We start from the raw sequence: 16,165 nt of genomic DNA on the forward strand, positions 1-16,165 counted from the left end.
TTTCCTGCAGATATGGCAGTCTTATAGGCTGGGTGGAACTAAAAAGATTTCTGGAGGGTGCCAGGGGACCTTTATTTCAACGTAACTATGGTATTATAGTTTCACTGTAACTGCCATGGCAAAATCCTATGAAGTCCTGCTGTTTGTAATTGGGTGACACCAGAGAGATTTCTGGCTGAGAGTCCTAAATAGTCCTTTCCCTTAACAGAAAATTTTAGGATTTCATGGGATGTTACCATTGCAATTAAAGTTGAACCATAGTGCTACAATTGTGCAGTATGAAAGGTTCTGGGTTGGGAAGTCTGGTACAGGATGGCTACAGTAAGTAAAAATTGGATTCACATAACTCCCCATGCATGAGTGGAAACATTTTGGATAACACAAAGCCATCATTGGATAGTCAGTCTTCATGGATCTTGGGATGTATTGGATATAGGGCAAGGATGCTGGTTAATAACAATATAGAAAATTAACTGCAGCCACCTCAGACTTCAAATGTATGTGCACATTAAAACTTTTGACATGAATAAACTCTGTTAAATATTTTAACATGCAGTGTCTTGTCTTTGGTCAATTAGGTTGATACACATGAGCAGCTGAGAAGAATAGCACAGGTGAGACTTGTGGAATATGACTACAAGCCTGAATTTGCATCTGCTATGGGAATTAACCAGATCCACGAAACAGGTAACCAGCCAACAAATCCACTGTTTTATATATATATATATAAAACTAAGGAGGCTGTCGAGGTCCTGAACCGGTGCTTGGCCGCTGTGACGGTCTGGATGGGGGCGAACAAATTGAAATTGAATCCAGACAAGACAGAGGTACTCCTGGTCAGTCGTAAGGCCGAACAGGGTATAGGGTTACAGCCTGTGTTGGATGGGGTCGCACTCCCCCTGAAGACGCAGGTTCGCAGTTTGGGTGTGATCCTGGACTCATCGCTGAGCCTGGAACCCCAGGTTTCGGCGGTGACCAGGGGAGCATTCGCACAGTTAAAACTCGTGCGCCAACTGTGCCCGTACCTTGGGAAGTCTGACTTGGCCACGGTAGTCCACGCTCTGGTTACATCCCGCTTAGACTACTGCAACGCTCTCTACGTGGGGTTGCCTTTGAAGACGGCCCGGAAGCTCCAATTAGTCCAACGCTCGGCAGCCATGATACTAACAGGAGCGGAGCGCAGGGAGCATACAACTCCTCTGCTGCACCAGCTCCACTGGCTGCCGATCTGCTACCGGGCTCAATTCAAAGTGCTGGCGTTGGCCTTTAATGCCCTAAACGGTTCTGGCCCAACTTACCTATCCGAACGTATCTCGGCCTATCAGCCCGCCAGGACCCTAAGATCTTCTGGGGAGGTCCTGCTTTCTATCCCGCCTGCTTCACAGGTGCGGCTGGCGGGTACAAGAGACAGGGCCTTTTCTGTGGTGGCCCCGCGGCTATGGAACGCCCTTCCCTTGGAGGTAAGATCAGCCCCCTCATTGATGGTATTTCGGAGAAGATTAAAAACCTGGATGTTCGAGCAGGCATTTGGTTAACTCAGTGCAATGAATGTTAATGATTAAAGGACTGGCAATATGGACGACGAACTGGATCACGCTTTTAGTTAGGAGATGAATTGGATTGGTATTGATGTATGAATTGTGTATTATGTTTTTTATGCTTTTAAACTGTATACTGTTGATTGTTATATTCTGTTGTAAACCGCGTTGAGTCGCCGGCTAGGCTGAGAAACGGCGGTATACAAGTATAGCAAATAAATAAATAAATAAATAAATACACACACACACACACACATACACACACACCTAAACTGTGCATTGATCTCTTTGTCCCTTGTACAATTCTTCCCAAATGCCTTTGTTTTAAAGCATACAATGATTACATTAATTAATAATTATAGGTATTGTATGCGGCCTTTGAAATCAATTCCCAACACCCTCTGTAAGAATTTAAAATCTAAATACAAAAAGAATGTAAAAACTATGTGCAGGTGGCTAGTATTGAACCGGAGACTCTCAGATCCTCCAAAGAACACCTAAACTATGGAATAAAGCCAATTTAATCTCAACTGTGGAGACCCATTGAATCTACAGAACTCACATAAGCATTGATTTACCCAGTTCCCATTGAGTCAGTGATTCCACTGTAGTTGGAATTAACAATTGTGATTTAGGCCTAAATGGCTCCAGAAATTATAAAATGCATTATAAAACATTACAATTATACTTTTACACTTAAGAACAAATCAAATGGCCTATTACCTGGCACTTTGATTGATGAGTTGTTCCACAATTTAAATGTTACCACTAAGAAAGCAGGTCAGGCACCAGTGTCTGTGTACCACAGCATAAAGTAACATGCAGATTGGATCAGGATTTGGGCTAGGAGGAATGAGCCACAACCAATCATTATAATCTAATTAAGCATCTGGTTCTGTCCCTATAGATCATCTACCGAAATCTTCCAGGGTTCTCCAGAGGTCTTAGGTGACAATCATTCTATTGATGGCTCTATACCAGTGGTTCTCAACCTGTGGGTTCCCAGGTGTTTTAGCCTACAACTCCCAGAAATCCCAGCCAGTTTACCAGCTGTTAGGATTTCTGGGAGTTGAAAGCCAAAACATCTGGGGACCCACAGGTTGAGAACCACTGCTCTATACAGACCCTTTATCTCAGGGATGATCTGGAGTGATGAATGTTGGATTCGACACAGGATGACTGCCTGCCCCCTATCTGCTGTGGTGGCGGGAGGGAGTTCTGTCTGTCTGTCTGTCTGTCTGTCTGGTGATGCCAAACCCAGTTCAACCCCACTGGATATCCACCTTTGCCATCACCTTTCTGTTTTCATCTTTGCAGTGGCCAGTGGGCATGATATAGCTGAAGTGATGTCAGTTGGGATCCAGAATGGTGTGGGAAGGGGAAGAGGAATTGGCCATCCTTTCCCTCTTCCTTTCCCCAATCACTGACAAGCTTCACTAGTCAAAGGGCAATGGATACTTGCCATGTTGTGCCCACTTGCCACTGCAATGACTAGAACAGGAGGGGAATGGTAACTGTCTGAGCCCAAGTAATATGGGATGCCCATGTAAATAATTGTGGCCAGTTTCATCTCAGAACCAGCCCAACTGCTTACACAGGTTCAAGTTGCAATTTGCTATGAATTCATGAGGAGAATTTAGAGGAACCTGCAACTTTTGTTGATGTGGGTCAAGGCTGCATTAACTTTGATCAGCTCAATGAATCATATAGCTGCCAGAGAGCTGACTTGCCTCCTTTCAATGTAGATGTGACCTATATCTGACTGCAGGGATAGAACTGGACATTCCCTGCATGCTCTCCATTAGACATGCAGTAGTTGTAGAACCTTAACAATAATTCCAAGGGTTTATTGGGGGTGGGGGATTGACTTTTGTGGAAGGGAATACCAAGCTCTGTAAGAGTCCACCATTGGATGCCACTAACTGCATGACAGCCATTTGGTGCCATTGCGCATCATTTTCTCACTAAGCATCAGTGCACAATGCACATGTAGTTGTGCAATGTTACAGTTCTGTAAGAAGGTGGCCTAGCACAACTAAAGTATAAATCTGTGACTGTAAACTTATATTACATCTCTTTGATGTGGGGATCTTGGCTAATCTTTTGATTAGTCCAAGTAAGATTACAAGAGTTGCACTGCTTTTGATTGTGCTCATGTCCTTGTTTTCGTAAACAGGAATAATTGCTCAGGAAGTGCAAGAACTTTTACCCAGAGCTGTAAGATCTGTTGGAGATGTTATGTGTGAAAATGGAGAAAAAGTTGATGATTTCCTGATGGTTGATAAGGTAATTTTATTGCTCATTTACAGCACTGGCCATGCCAGGCAGAAGATTTGGAGTCATGAAAGGATAGCTAGTTTTTAGGTATTCAAGTGGTTGTTACCTGCCAGAGAGTGAAAGAGATGTGTTTATGGGGTTTCATGTACCCAAATTGGATGGCTGTGTGAATTCCAGAGGGGTGTTCATTAAAGATTTCTCCTAATCCACTTCTATTTATCTGAAACTGCACATGTGTAATGATATAAGTCTCTATAGGTTATGTGCCAATTTACAACTCAGAACTGATAACGGTCTTGATTTTACAGGTGCTGAAGTGGTGTGAGGTTTGATCATGGACCCAGTGGAATACAGAGCAGTCATCAAATTCCTTTATTTGAAAGGCTGCACACCAAAGGTGACGTTCAATGAGATGAAAAAGGTTTAGGGTGATAATTCCCCATCATATGATGTAGTCAAGAACTGGCATTACTGATTCAAATATGATCGGACTTCGGTTTAAACAGCTCTAGTTCCAGGGCAATCCCACTCTGCTGTTGATTAATGGACCATCCAGAAAGTGGAGGTCACAATTTTGGAATATTGCCGCATAACCATTTACCACCTAACCCAAAATGTCAAGATTAGAGTAGGATCCATGGAAAAAATAATCCAAGACCATCTTCATATGTATAAGGTATCCGGTCACTGGGTCCCATGGCTTCTCACACCTTTCCAGAAGCAGGATGGAGTATAATGCTCTCAGGCTCTATTGACGATGTGCCATGGAAACCAGGAGGATTTTTTCAACAGACTGATCACACAGAATGAAAGCTGGGACCATCACTATGATCCTGAGACTTAAGTCCAGTTGATGCAATGGAAGCATCATGATTCACCGCCTCCAAAGAAGGAACGTGCTCAACTCTCAGCAGGCAAGGTCATGCTCACAGCATTTTGGGACAAACACAGAGTAATACTGATGGATTTCCTAGCAAAGGGTACCATGATCACTGGGGTATACTGCGCTTCACTGCTACGGAAATTGCGGAAGGCCATCAAAACCAAGAGACGTGGCATTTTCACCAAAGGTGTCCACCTTCTGCAAGACAATGCACCAGTTCACAATCCACATGTTGCCCAAATGGAAGCATGCTCCTGTGGCTTTGAAATTCTACCGCATCCCCCTTATTCAACCGACCTCGCACCATTGGACTTCCACCTCTTTCCAACAATTAAGTTATTTTTGAAGGTGATGAGACTGATTTCCAAAGTCACAACCTGTCGAGTTCTTCAAGCGAGGTGTTTAGAGTTGTTTAACAAAATGGGAGAAGTGTGTCCCTAGGTGGCACCTATGTAGAGAAGGACTAATAATTGTGCCAAGTTTCATTGGTCTCAGTCCACAGGAAGTGGGTCAGGGGAAATCTTTAATGAATGCCCCTCATAGGCATGCATATTGATGTGTCTCTGAGTTCATTTGCTACTCCATTTCAGACTGCAATTTTTAAAATAGAGTCTAAGTTGTGCATGCTGACAGGATTTAAATGGGTTTATTTTAAGTCTTGCCCAGATGGGGCAAAGGTTTTGAAAGGTTGTAGGGTTTGTTGTAGTAGTTTTGTTTTTTATTTTAAAAACCACAAAATGCTTCTGTTGTTCTGCACTATTTGCTGATAATTCCCAAACCCTTAAAGTGATTCCAGATGACATTTTTTATCACATTATTGCTTGGCTTCCTTCAATGGAATATTATGAGGACATCATACAACCTCTATTGTATCTCTTTTTTGTTTTTCTCTGCTTTCTCTCTCTCTCTCTCTCTCTCCCCCAGAGAAAAAAGATGGAATGGCCAGACAGTGCTTTCTGATTACTAGTGTGAACATCTCACTATCTAGAAGTGTGCTGAATTGGGGTTTCATAAAAATTTGCAGCTCAATAAATCTATATTCTCGCTCCTCATATAGCCTATTCTTTTATGAGGAGGATTTGGCCATGAATCTGTTGCCCAACTGGGAAATGGTGTAGCTTCATTCCATAAAAACAAGGGTTTTTATGACTCCAAGTGCATGAGTGTTTTGTAGAAACTCTCCAGTAAACCAAGTGTGAAATGTCTTATTTCTATTAATTGTGTGGGCTTAGCATGAGTTAGAAGATTTTTAATGCTACATATTATATGTGGTTGTACATTATAGCTACCAGCAAAACAGAACATCTCTGTGTACCATTTACAATGGTGGTTCTGTATAGCTTAAGCATACTGCAGCAGCTTAACGACAGATGGAACAATAGCCACTTTATTCCAAGTCTAAATGATAGCGTTCATGTTACACATTAGCATGGGAAAGCAATTCAATCAAATGCAGCATTATGCATAATATGATGTTATGGGGCATTTGCATATTCTATTCCCCCTAATTGGACCAATATGAATGCCAGTATGCAATTCTAAACAGAAACAAGAGAATACACTGGTTTTCCCTAATAAGTGAGACTAGAGATCCAGTGTGGCATAGTGGTTTACATCCTGGACTATAACTCTGGAGACTAGGTTTCAAATCCCTGCTTGGCCATGAAAACCCACTGGGTGATCCTGGAGAGGTCATACACTCTCAACATCATCGTAGGGGTCAGTTTAGGGTTTCTCTAATTCCGAAATGAATTGGAGACACACAGTAGCAACAAAGGGAAAGAGAAACAGTGAGCTCCTTGGAGGAAGGAGGGGACTAAAATAACTTTTCCAGTAACTTTTCTAATACAGGAAGGCAACCCCTAAAGAAAAACAGGGGGAAGGGGAGTCTAACTATAAATCTCCTTGAGATGTTTTGATGGGTCCTCGCCTATGTCTCTTCAGTGACATGCATCTTTCTTAGCTAATCAATAAAGAAATAAAAATAAAGAAATAAATTAGCCCTTCTGAAATAGCATAAGGGGGACTCTCTATTTCCATCTGTCTTTCTCTCCCTTGGGTGGTTGTGTTGGACTTGCAAGATAAATGGCTCAGCTGAGCCTGTCTGCACCATCTGATATGCACAGAACGTACAGTGTAATAGGGAATTCTGAATCTTTCAATGGGGAAACAGTTTGTAGGGGGAAAACATTTAAAAACCTCAGCTGCCTGCCATGATATATTTAGTGTTTGAGCACAACATTAATTCAAAACAAATGTTTTAGCGTGGTGGTGCACAGTATCCTCTCATTAACTGCTGCTTTCCCTGCACAAGTGCTCAGTAGCAATCTACTCCAGATGGGACATATTTTAAGTTTTTTACATCTATATGTATACTTATTGAAATATTTACTGATCCAGCAGAATGATCTTCTATTTTGAATTAACTTGTGATGGTATTTCATACATTTGAGGACTCTCCAGGGTGAAATTGAAGAGTGAGATATGAAGGCCAGTATGCAAACATCTGCACAACTAATTCTGTGGTTCCAAATGAGCTTTGTGGTTGTGTTCCCACTGCTGTCTGCCAAAGCACTTTTGAAACTGAGAAGAGTCTCAAAAGCAGCTTGTAATACAGTATTAGGTAGGGAGGTAGATTTATATTTTAAATAAACTGGAAGCAGTAATTTCAGTATTTACTCTAGGATCTGTACCAGCACTTACAAGCATTACTTTTTGGACTACAACTCATGGAATAATCTAGCCAATAGCATGTTAAAAATGTTTCTAGACTTTATACAAATCCTTGCACTTACTTCTTTTTGCTTTTTGTTGATTAGTTAACTTCTTCCATCTTTGTCTTCCAGGACCAAATTTTTATGGAAAATGTGGGTGCTGTGAAGCAGCTCTGCAAATTAACAAACAATCTCGAAGTGAGGATAGAAGAGTTGGAAAGGTGGAATAAGACACTGGCTAAACTGAAACGGACAAACAGCTTTAAGTCAATGACAACTACTGAAAACAACCCAAGGAGGTATATAAATTTCTCAGTGCAAGCTAGAATCTATGGTTTGACACACACTATTTATGAACAATTGAGTTGAGCCAAATTACTCTGACAATTAAAAAAATTACATAAATATTTTCAGTTTTTTAAAAAAGAATGTGGTTGGGATAACATTGCTGTTCTATTATGTCAAGCTCCAAATTATGTTATTACAGTTTGAAATAAGCACTTCCATATTCAAAAGGAGAAACCCCATATTAATAATTTTGTAAGATTCCACAGCCTGACAAATTGGTTTTTCATCACATTCCATTTTCTAACAAATGCAATGTATTCTTGCAACTTCCATAAATAGGATAAATAAATAAATAGGAATGTATAAGCGTAAGCGATGTTTAACAGCATCCATCTGTTCATGCCAAAGATAAAGTTTGCCTGCTGAAATTTAGACTTCTGTGATCCCTCATCCTTGCCAATTTGACCATCCTAATATTTTTCTTTTTGATTTGTTACTTACGGTTACGATGAGCTGGAAAAATAACACATGTTTTTGACATTCCAGGAAATTTAGCCAGGTTGGTTCTTACTTACCATCAAGAAAACCAGTCACCACAAAACCTAGCAAGGTGAGGAAAACCAAACATGCACATTGTGAAGGGATGCACTATCTTTAAAAAAAATATTATAGCATGTGTCTTTTGAGAATTGAATGGTTTTAAAGAAAGGGCTTTCACAGAGTGCTGTTCTGTTTTTAAGAGCATTGTTTTCACAATTTGTATTATTTTAACATGTTTTTAAAATTGTTTTGAATGTTGTTGAATGATGTGGAGGAATGGGCATTCCTATGGTCGGTATCCTACTGAGCACTGATGCTCCATTTCTTTCCCAAGTACCGTCCCCGCCCACTTCTTTCCCAAAAGAAATGGGAGGGGACAGTACTTGATTGTGTGATAAAAAACGCAGATCATTTCGGGAGAAAGGATTGAAAATAGGAGCATGTGATGGGATTTTAAAAATGAATCAATTTCTTTTTAAACACAATGGGATGATATGCTACACCAGGAGTCCTCAAACTACGGCCCTCCAAGGTCATTTACCCGGCCCTCACTCAGGGTCAACCTAAGTCTGAAATGACTTGAAAGCAACAACAACAACAATCCTGTCTCATCAGCCAAAAGCAGGCCCACACTTCCCATTGAAATACTAATGAGTTTATATTTGTTAAAATTGTTCTTCATTTTAATTGTTGTATTGTTTTTAAGTGTTTTTTGCACTACAAATAGGATATTGCAGTGTGCATAGGAATTCATTCATGTTTTTTCAAATTATAATCTGGCCCTCCAACAGTTTGAGGGACTGTGACCTGGCCCTTGGTTTAAAAAGTTTGTGGACCCCTGTGCTACACTAACAGAGGTGGTTTCACCATGGGGGAAAGAGGGCTGTGAGTACACGCCCAGGGGCCAGTGAAGCATGGCCTCCACAGTCAGTTTCACGCAGCCCCTCCCAGTGCCTCTTCCCTACCCACTTGCCAATGCTGGGAGAGGGACGCGTCCCAGTGTTGACAACGGGGATGCCCTCTGGAGGACAGCACCCTAAGCAAAAGCGTAATCTGCCTTATGGTTCAGCTGCCCCTGAAGGTCTCATCATACTTGAGCATTTATCCACTTTAATCCACTTTAAATGCTGTGACTGCCTCCTGCAGAATTCTAAGGTTGTAGTTTAGGGAGGGGCATTTAAACTGCTCATCCAGAGAAGCCCTGGACCTCCCTAAACTACAAAACCCAGAATTGTGCAGGAGGTAGTCACAGCATTTAAAGTGGATTAAAGTGGATAAAAGCTCGTGTTTGATGAGGCTCTAACAAGACAACCCCCCCCCCCCTGTTTTTCGTAAGTCATGGGATGAGGTCCTTTCTTCTGAACAAACATAGTTCCATAGCAAAAATGAATAAGGTGCACAACTCCAGGGTTCATCTGCCTTTCCTATCAGCCAATGGGCAATGGAAGTTATGGACGATGTGAGCTGAGGTGCAGAAACATTAGAAGGAAATACTACAAATTTCCAGCTCTTGCAGTCTGGAGGGCAGCCATCCATCTGCAGTATTTGGATCTTAGGAAATAATAATTTCTTCTAGAGTACTTTTAGTACTTGTTTTATAATACATGTTGACAGATAGCAACCGGACTATAATGTGATTGTCAATATTTGACGATTGACATCTTATTCTAATTGCAGACAGTAGAATATACATATAGGCATCAGTGATCGTTGATTATTTTTGTGCCAGCAGGACAGTGCATCTACTCTATCAGACCATAGATAGAAGGAACTATTTAAGGCACAGGACTCTATCGTCAACACAGGTTCAGCACCATAAAGTTTAGGTGACATGGAAGCACTAGTTGCTGCCATTTGGCATGCTTCATAGCATCTTAGATCTAGACATTAAGACTTTCTAATCTAGCTTACTGTTTGATGCAAAAGATTTAGAGCCAAGAGGATGGTTGTCTAAATCTATGCTTTTAGATCTGGAACAAGAGAGAGCCAAGCCTTCCTCTGAATAAATTGGGACATTTCCGTAAAATGTTGTATACCAAGTGCTTGCAAGGTTTCATACAGGTTACTCTGGACTTTCTTCCTCTCTTGTTCTCTTTTAGGTTTGTTCTCCAGCAAAAAAACAGTCATGGACCAGCTATAGGATTTTCCAGATAATTGTAATTGCATTGGTTGCTGTGATGGCCCTTTGGTGAGAAAAACATATTAACTAGATGTAATTTTTGTTGTTTTAATTAGCACTTCCAGATGAACCAACTATAATTATCACCTGTATGGGTATCAGAGGTAATTTATTAAAATATATGTATACAGACATTGTTATTGTTCTGTTCCTTCAAATTGTTTACAACTTATGGCAATCCTAAGGTGCCATAAGTTGGGTTTACTTTGAAAGGTTTTTTTAGAGGCGATTTGTCTTGTGATGGCCCCTTGGCAAGAAAAACATACTAACTAGATGTAATTTTTGCTGTTTTAATCAGCGCTTCCAGGTAAACCAACTATAATTATTACCTGTATGAGTGTCAGATATAATTTATTAAAATATATGTATACAGAAATTTTTATTGTTCTATTCCTTCACATTGTTTACAATTTATGGCAATCCTAAGGTGCCATAAGTTGGGTTTTCTTTGAAAGGTGGGTTGTCTTATCTTTCCTCTGAGGGTGAGAAAAATGTGACTTGCCCAAGGCCACTCAGTGGGTTTACCAGCCTGAGAGGAGATTTAGGCATTCCCATCCAGTACTCTATGCACATATAATGTCAATAATTTTTAAAAGTTAAAATATTTACTGATTTGGGTATTCTGGTACATGAGGCAGAAAAATCACATACACACTTCTTCCCTATCCCTGTTATTTATTTATTTATTTATTTATTTACGGCGCTTATATGCCGCCCTTTTCACCCCGAAGGGGACTCAGAGCGGCTTACAATATATATTTTCATACAATATATTATATTATTAGCAAAGTACAATATCAGTATATATTACTATATTGCACTATACCATTATATTGTAATATTATTAGTAATATTACATGTAATTAAATATATATTTATAATTATAATATTGAATTATTATTACTAGTATTATATTGTATTACATTATAATATTATAAATATTATACGTATATACAATATACTATATTATATTATTAGTAAAGACACGATGGCAGTGTCTTCTGCTCCCCTCTGTCTTCCCTCTGGCCAGAGCAGTCGTTGGTGCCAGAAGGGGGAGGGGCCTCTGAAGTGATGATATAGGCAGAAGACAAGATGGCAGTGTCTTCTGCTCCCTTCTGTCTTCCCTCTGGCCAGAGCAGTCGTTGGTGCCAGAAGGGGGAGGGGCCTCTGTTAATCAAATTGGATTTATTTGAAGTACTTAAGAAGGGTGGGGATTGGTATAACCTTTTTCTATTTTTTCTATTTTTCTTTTGTATACAAATAGAGATCTCAGTTTGTAAACTTAATTATCTCATTCCAGCATTATGACCATATGCACCCTTTATATACTGAGTATCCCAGAGCAAGACGTTGTCCAATCTGGATCCAGGCAAGTAACCGATATATTGTTCATATGGGCTTTAATTTCTTCCTTGTGTAATACTCTGGGTAGATAATGGATTATTTAAAGCATTCAAACATTTACTGTAAAATGGTATCAGGCTGCATATTAGAAAGATTGCCTCCAAGGGGGTTGAATTCTGCTCTTGTGTGAAATAGAGATAGAAAGAATACTTGCAAATTTTATCATCCTTAACAAAAAAAGAAATTGCTTAAAGGTTTTTTGGGGTCATTATTTTTGGGTAAATAGTGTTTTCATCACTGTCTCTGAAGTTCAAAAAATTGTCAAAAGCTTGAGCAATTCTTATAATTGTGCAGAGCAGGAAGAAACCCATTGCAAATATTCATTCTTGCATGCATTTAGGAAGGAGAAAGAGAGCTACACCAGCTGATATGACAGTAAATACTGCTATTGGGTGCCGTATTTTTTTACTTCTCTTTAAAAAAGATGACATTTCTGTTTATCTTGGAGTATTCAGTGACACTTCCCAGCAAACACTCCCCCACCTCAACTCATATGGTTCAACACTTCGACTCTTATCAGATTCCTTGGCTATTCTTCCTTCTCACTGGAAGAGTTATGGAGGACAGATAGCTTACTCAAGGTATTTGAAGCACTTCTCCTTAACCACCCCAAAACATTTTAATGAATTAATAGAGGGTAAAACAGAACAGGGGGAACAAAGCCTTGAATATTACTGATCATCAAAAGACAAGAAAGTCCAGCTTTCTTATATTGACTAGGCATGATTCTTTCAGGTATTTATATGAAAAACATGCTATATGGGGATAAGCCTGTGTACATAAAAATAATAAAAGCATATGCTCTTCCAGTAGTCACCAGTCAATCCCTCTGCAATGCCAGAAATACAGCTTAATGATGTAACATTATGAAAATGTTGACCATTTCTGCTGCCTTGGCAGCTACCTTTCCACAAAACTCAACACTAACACTGAAATACAGCACCGCCTGAGTTCTGCGAATGCAGCATTCTTCCGATTGAAGCAGAGAGTGTTTGAGAACTGAGACATCCCTAGGGATACCAAGGTGCTTGTTTAATAAAGTTTATAAAGTTATTGTCCTCTAAACCATGCTATATGCCTGCGAAACATGGACTGTCTACAGACGTCACACTCAACTCCTGGAATGTCAGTGTTGCCTCCGAAAAATCCTGCAAAATCTCTTGGCAAGACAGGCGGACAAATGTCAGCATGCTGGAAGAAGCAAAGACCACAAGCATTGAAGCAATGCTCCTCTGCCATCAACTCCGCTGGACTGGAAACAAGGAAGGGGAGTAGCCCTAAGAATATCAGTCTAAACCCATGATGGCGAACCTCGTTTTTTTGGCGAGTATTGACACACTAAACTCAAAAGGTTGCCCATCATTGGTCTAAACACTAAAGGTGCAGGCAGGACTGATGAAGTGAAAGAATCAGTCAAGGGATGGGCTTCCCTACGAAACTTTCTAAAACCGTATCTTCTGATCTATCAATTTCCCATCATGAGGGCTATTTTCTTATGTAAGCATTGTTGAATCCCAACAGTAAACATTTGCTCTGAGAGCTCTCACTTCATTGTATTTGTTTGAGAGATCTTCCTGTCTCATCATTTGTTGTAGACAATTAAACATGTTTATACATCAACGTTGCTATTCTATTGGAATATTAACCTCTAATATTATTTATCACACTTTCTTAGCATGTCGACCAGTCGGATAACAATCCCTCCATCCACCACTCTGCCAGGTACTACAATATAAACTCATATCTGAGCCTGAAAAATGTCAAGCAACAGTTATTGGGAAATCTGAAATTGTACAATGTGACCTTAAAATTAGGTGTGTGCAGAGAATAGCAGCAGGAGGAGGGATGAAAACATTACCCCAAATAACAATTTCTAGCATTGCAAGTAATGAAACAGTGTGAATCATTCACATCTAGAACTCTTAGCTCTACTCTGTTTACATTCAGTTGGTACATTTTCCTGCTGACTCTTTTTGGATGCCTGAATTGTTTTTCCAAATTCCCAACAGTGGTGTTAAGTTACTGCAGTGCTAGAAATATGGAAAGTTGAGAAACATTTCATGGGAAGCAAAGGTATCCTGGGCAGACAATACTTGAATCTTCCCCACAGTTCCTCTGAGAGCCCCTGGTGGCGCAATGGGTTAAACGACTGCTGACCGAAAGATCGGTGGTTCGAATCCAGGGAGCAGGGTGAGCTCCTGTCTGTCAGCTCCTGCTTCCCATGCAGGGACATGAGAGAAGCCTCCCACAGAATAGTAAAACATCTAGGGGTCCCCTGAGCAATGTCCTTGCAGACAGCCAATTCTCTCACACCAGAAGCAACTTGCAGTTTCTCAAGTCGCTCCTGATACAAAAAAAGGTTGCTCTCTTAGTATCAGGCATAGGATTTTACATCCTTGGAATCATGGCTTAGTTTGGGGGCTGGCTAGAAGAAACTGATCCCCATGGCATACAGTTAAAATCATAATTGCCAATGCTACATTACGGAAAAATTAGTCTGAGATATGGAAATAAAATTTCATTTGCCAGAGCATATGTTGCTCCTTTTGTAGAACTGAAGTGGAAGAATTTTTCTATTACACAGAAATATCCGTACAAATATGAAAACTTGGTATAATGTATTCAAGTTTTAGAATTAGACACAAAATTTGGGTTTTTATTTACTATGGATAATTATGCATGTTACAGATGGATTTCTTCTGTTGCAGTGACCATCACTAGATACAAAACGATGCCTCCAAACCCAAGACCAACCAATATCATCCCTGAAGTGAATTTCTGTGACATTTTACCTTGTCACAGAACGTACTGCTGTCCAGTGCATCCGGGTGAAAGAAGTGAGCTGAGTTACCTGACAATGAATACAAAAGAAGAAAGTAAGTTAAACCAGGAATAGATGTTGTATTGCTGTTGGTCAAGAGAAGGAGGAATATACTTAGCAGTCTTTTTGTGATAATGGTAACATTTTTCCCTACAGTAAGTATGAAAATATCAAATTGTTGCTCAGGAGTGATTTTTCTATGTTGTTATGGCTGTTTGAATGCTCTGTGATAACCAGGCAGAAAAAATAGCAATTAAAAGTGAGAGCATGAACTGACTCAGAATTGCAAGCTCTTAAACAATAATTATCAATCAACAGATCATTTCCAAGACAGGAGTAGCCAGATTTAGGCTGCAGCAGGTAAAAACGGCAGCTTAAAAGCTAACAATATTTTGTGACCCAAGCTCTCATTGCCAGAAACCATTGCGGCTGATGAAGTAGGGTATATTCTATAAGAGTTAATGTGAAAATAAACTATGTTAGCCTTCACTGGGCCGTACAACTCTTTGTTGTTTAAGACAAGATAGCTTTGCCAAGCACTTCTGGCTTTCTTGCCTTTCCTTGAAGACACCTAGGTAAGGAATTTCAGAACCCACCACATGGTTTGCCAGGTTTTATAGCATTGTAAAGGAAGCCCTTTAAAGTGTCACTAAATGCTTTGCCACGTTTTATGATATTTTAAAGGAAACTGTTCTTTTTCTTATGGCAACTTCTTGGCAGGATATCTGATTAAGATAACACCTGTGTTCTGTTGGTGTACATTGAAAGCTTAGGTTCAGACTGGCTCTATCATTACAGTGTCACCTTACTTATCATGGGGGTTCCGTTCCAGGACCACCCACAATAAGTGAAAATCCGCAAAGTAGGGATGCCATCTCAATTTTAATATTTATACATTATTTTATATATTTTATATATTATTTTCTTACCCGTGCTTCCTTACCTGTCTCCTGGCCCATCCCTACCCATCCTGGCCTTTGCAGAGCCTCCGGAGCCACGCAGGCAGCAGCAGGCCAAGGAGGCAGGCCTTCCCTACTGCGCCTCAGGCCGCCACACTTAGAGCTGCCGCAAACTAGCCTCCTGCGGGAGCAAACTGTGCCAGCACGTCCATGACGTCATGAGACTGCGCCTCTCTCTCCGCCCCTTTCTCCGCCTCTTTCTCCATGCCAGAGTGGTTTTTCCTTTGCTAGGGCAGCATTGCCAGCGTACTCTCGTTGCCAGCGTACTCTCCGCTGGCACGGAGAAAGAGGCGGAGAAAGGGGCGGAGAGAGAGGCGCAGTCTCATGACGTCATGGACGTGCTGGCAGTTTGCTCCCGCAGGAGGCTAGTTTGCAGCGGCTCTTATGGGGTCCCTGCCCTCCCTGGCCTCCACTGGACGTAAATATTTAATATTTTTATTAAACACTGTATAGAGCAGAGTGAGCCAGCTGCCACAAGCAGTAGACAGTAGTCATGGACCCAAAATCTGTCCCATTCATTTCATTCATGGTTCCGCTTTGTTCCGTCTATTCGGATGGCATG

At 40.6% G+C, this 16,165-nt stretch overlaps 1 protein-coding gene across 1 annotated transcript in view; it reads left to right on the top strand.

Moving 5' to 3' along the window:
- Positions 1–16,165, top strand: part of MYRFL (myelin regulatory factor like) — a 62,213-nt gene that overhangs the window by 34,505 nt on the left and 11,543 nt on the right. The window contains exons 12-19 of the mRNA XM_060777468.2: positions 579–687; positions 3,715–3,824; positions 7,545–7,711; positions 8,247–8,310; positions 10,340–10,428; positions 11,720–11,788; positions 13,499–13,545; positions 14,532–14,699. Of these exons, the coding sequence (XP_060633451.2) occupies positions 579–687; positions 3,715–3,824; positions 7,545–7,711; positions 8,247–8,310; positions 10,340–10,428; positions 11,720–11,788; positions 13,499–13,545; positions 14,532–14,699 (823 nt within the window). The remainder of the gene's footprint in view (positions 1–578; positions 688–3,714; positions 3,825–7,544; positions 7,712–8,246; positions 8,311–10,339; positions 10,429–11,719; positions 11,789–13,498; positions 13,546–14,531; positions 14,700–16,165) is intronic.

Source organism: Anolis sagrei, chromosome 5 (genome assembly GCF_037176765.1).
Source record: "Anolis sagrei isolate rAnoSag1 chromosome 5, rAnoSag1.mat, whole genome shotgun sequence".
NCBI lineage: Eukaryota > Metazoa > Chordata > Lepidosauria > Squamata > Dactyloidae > Anolis > Anolis sagrei.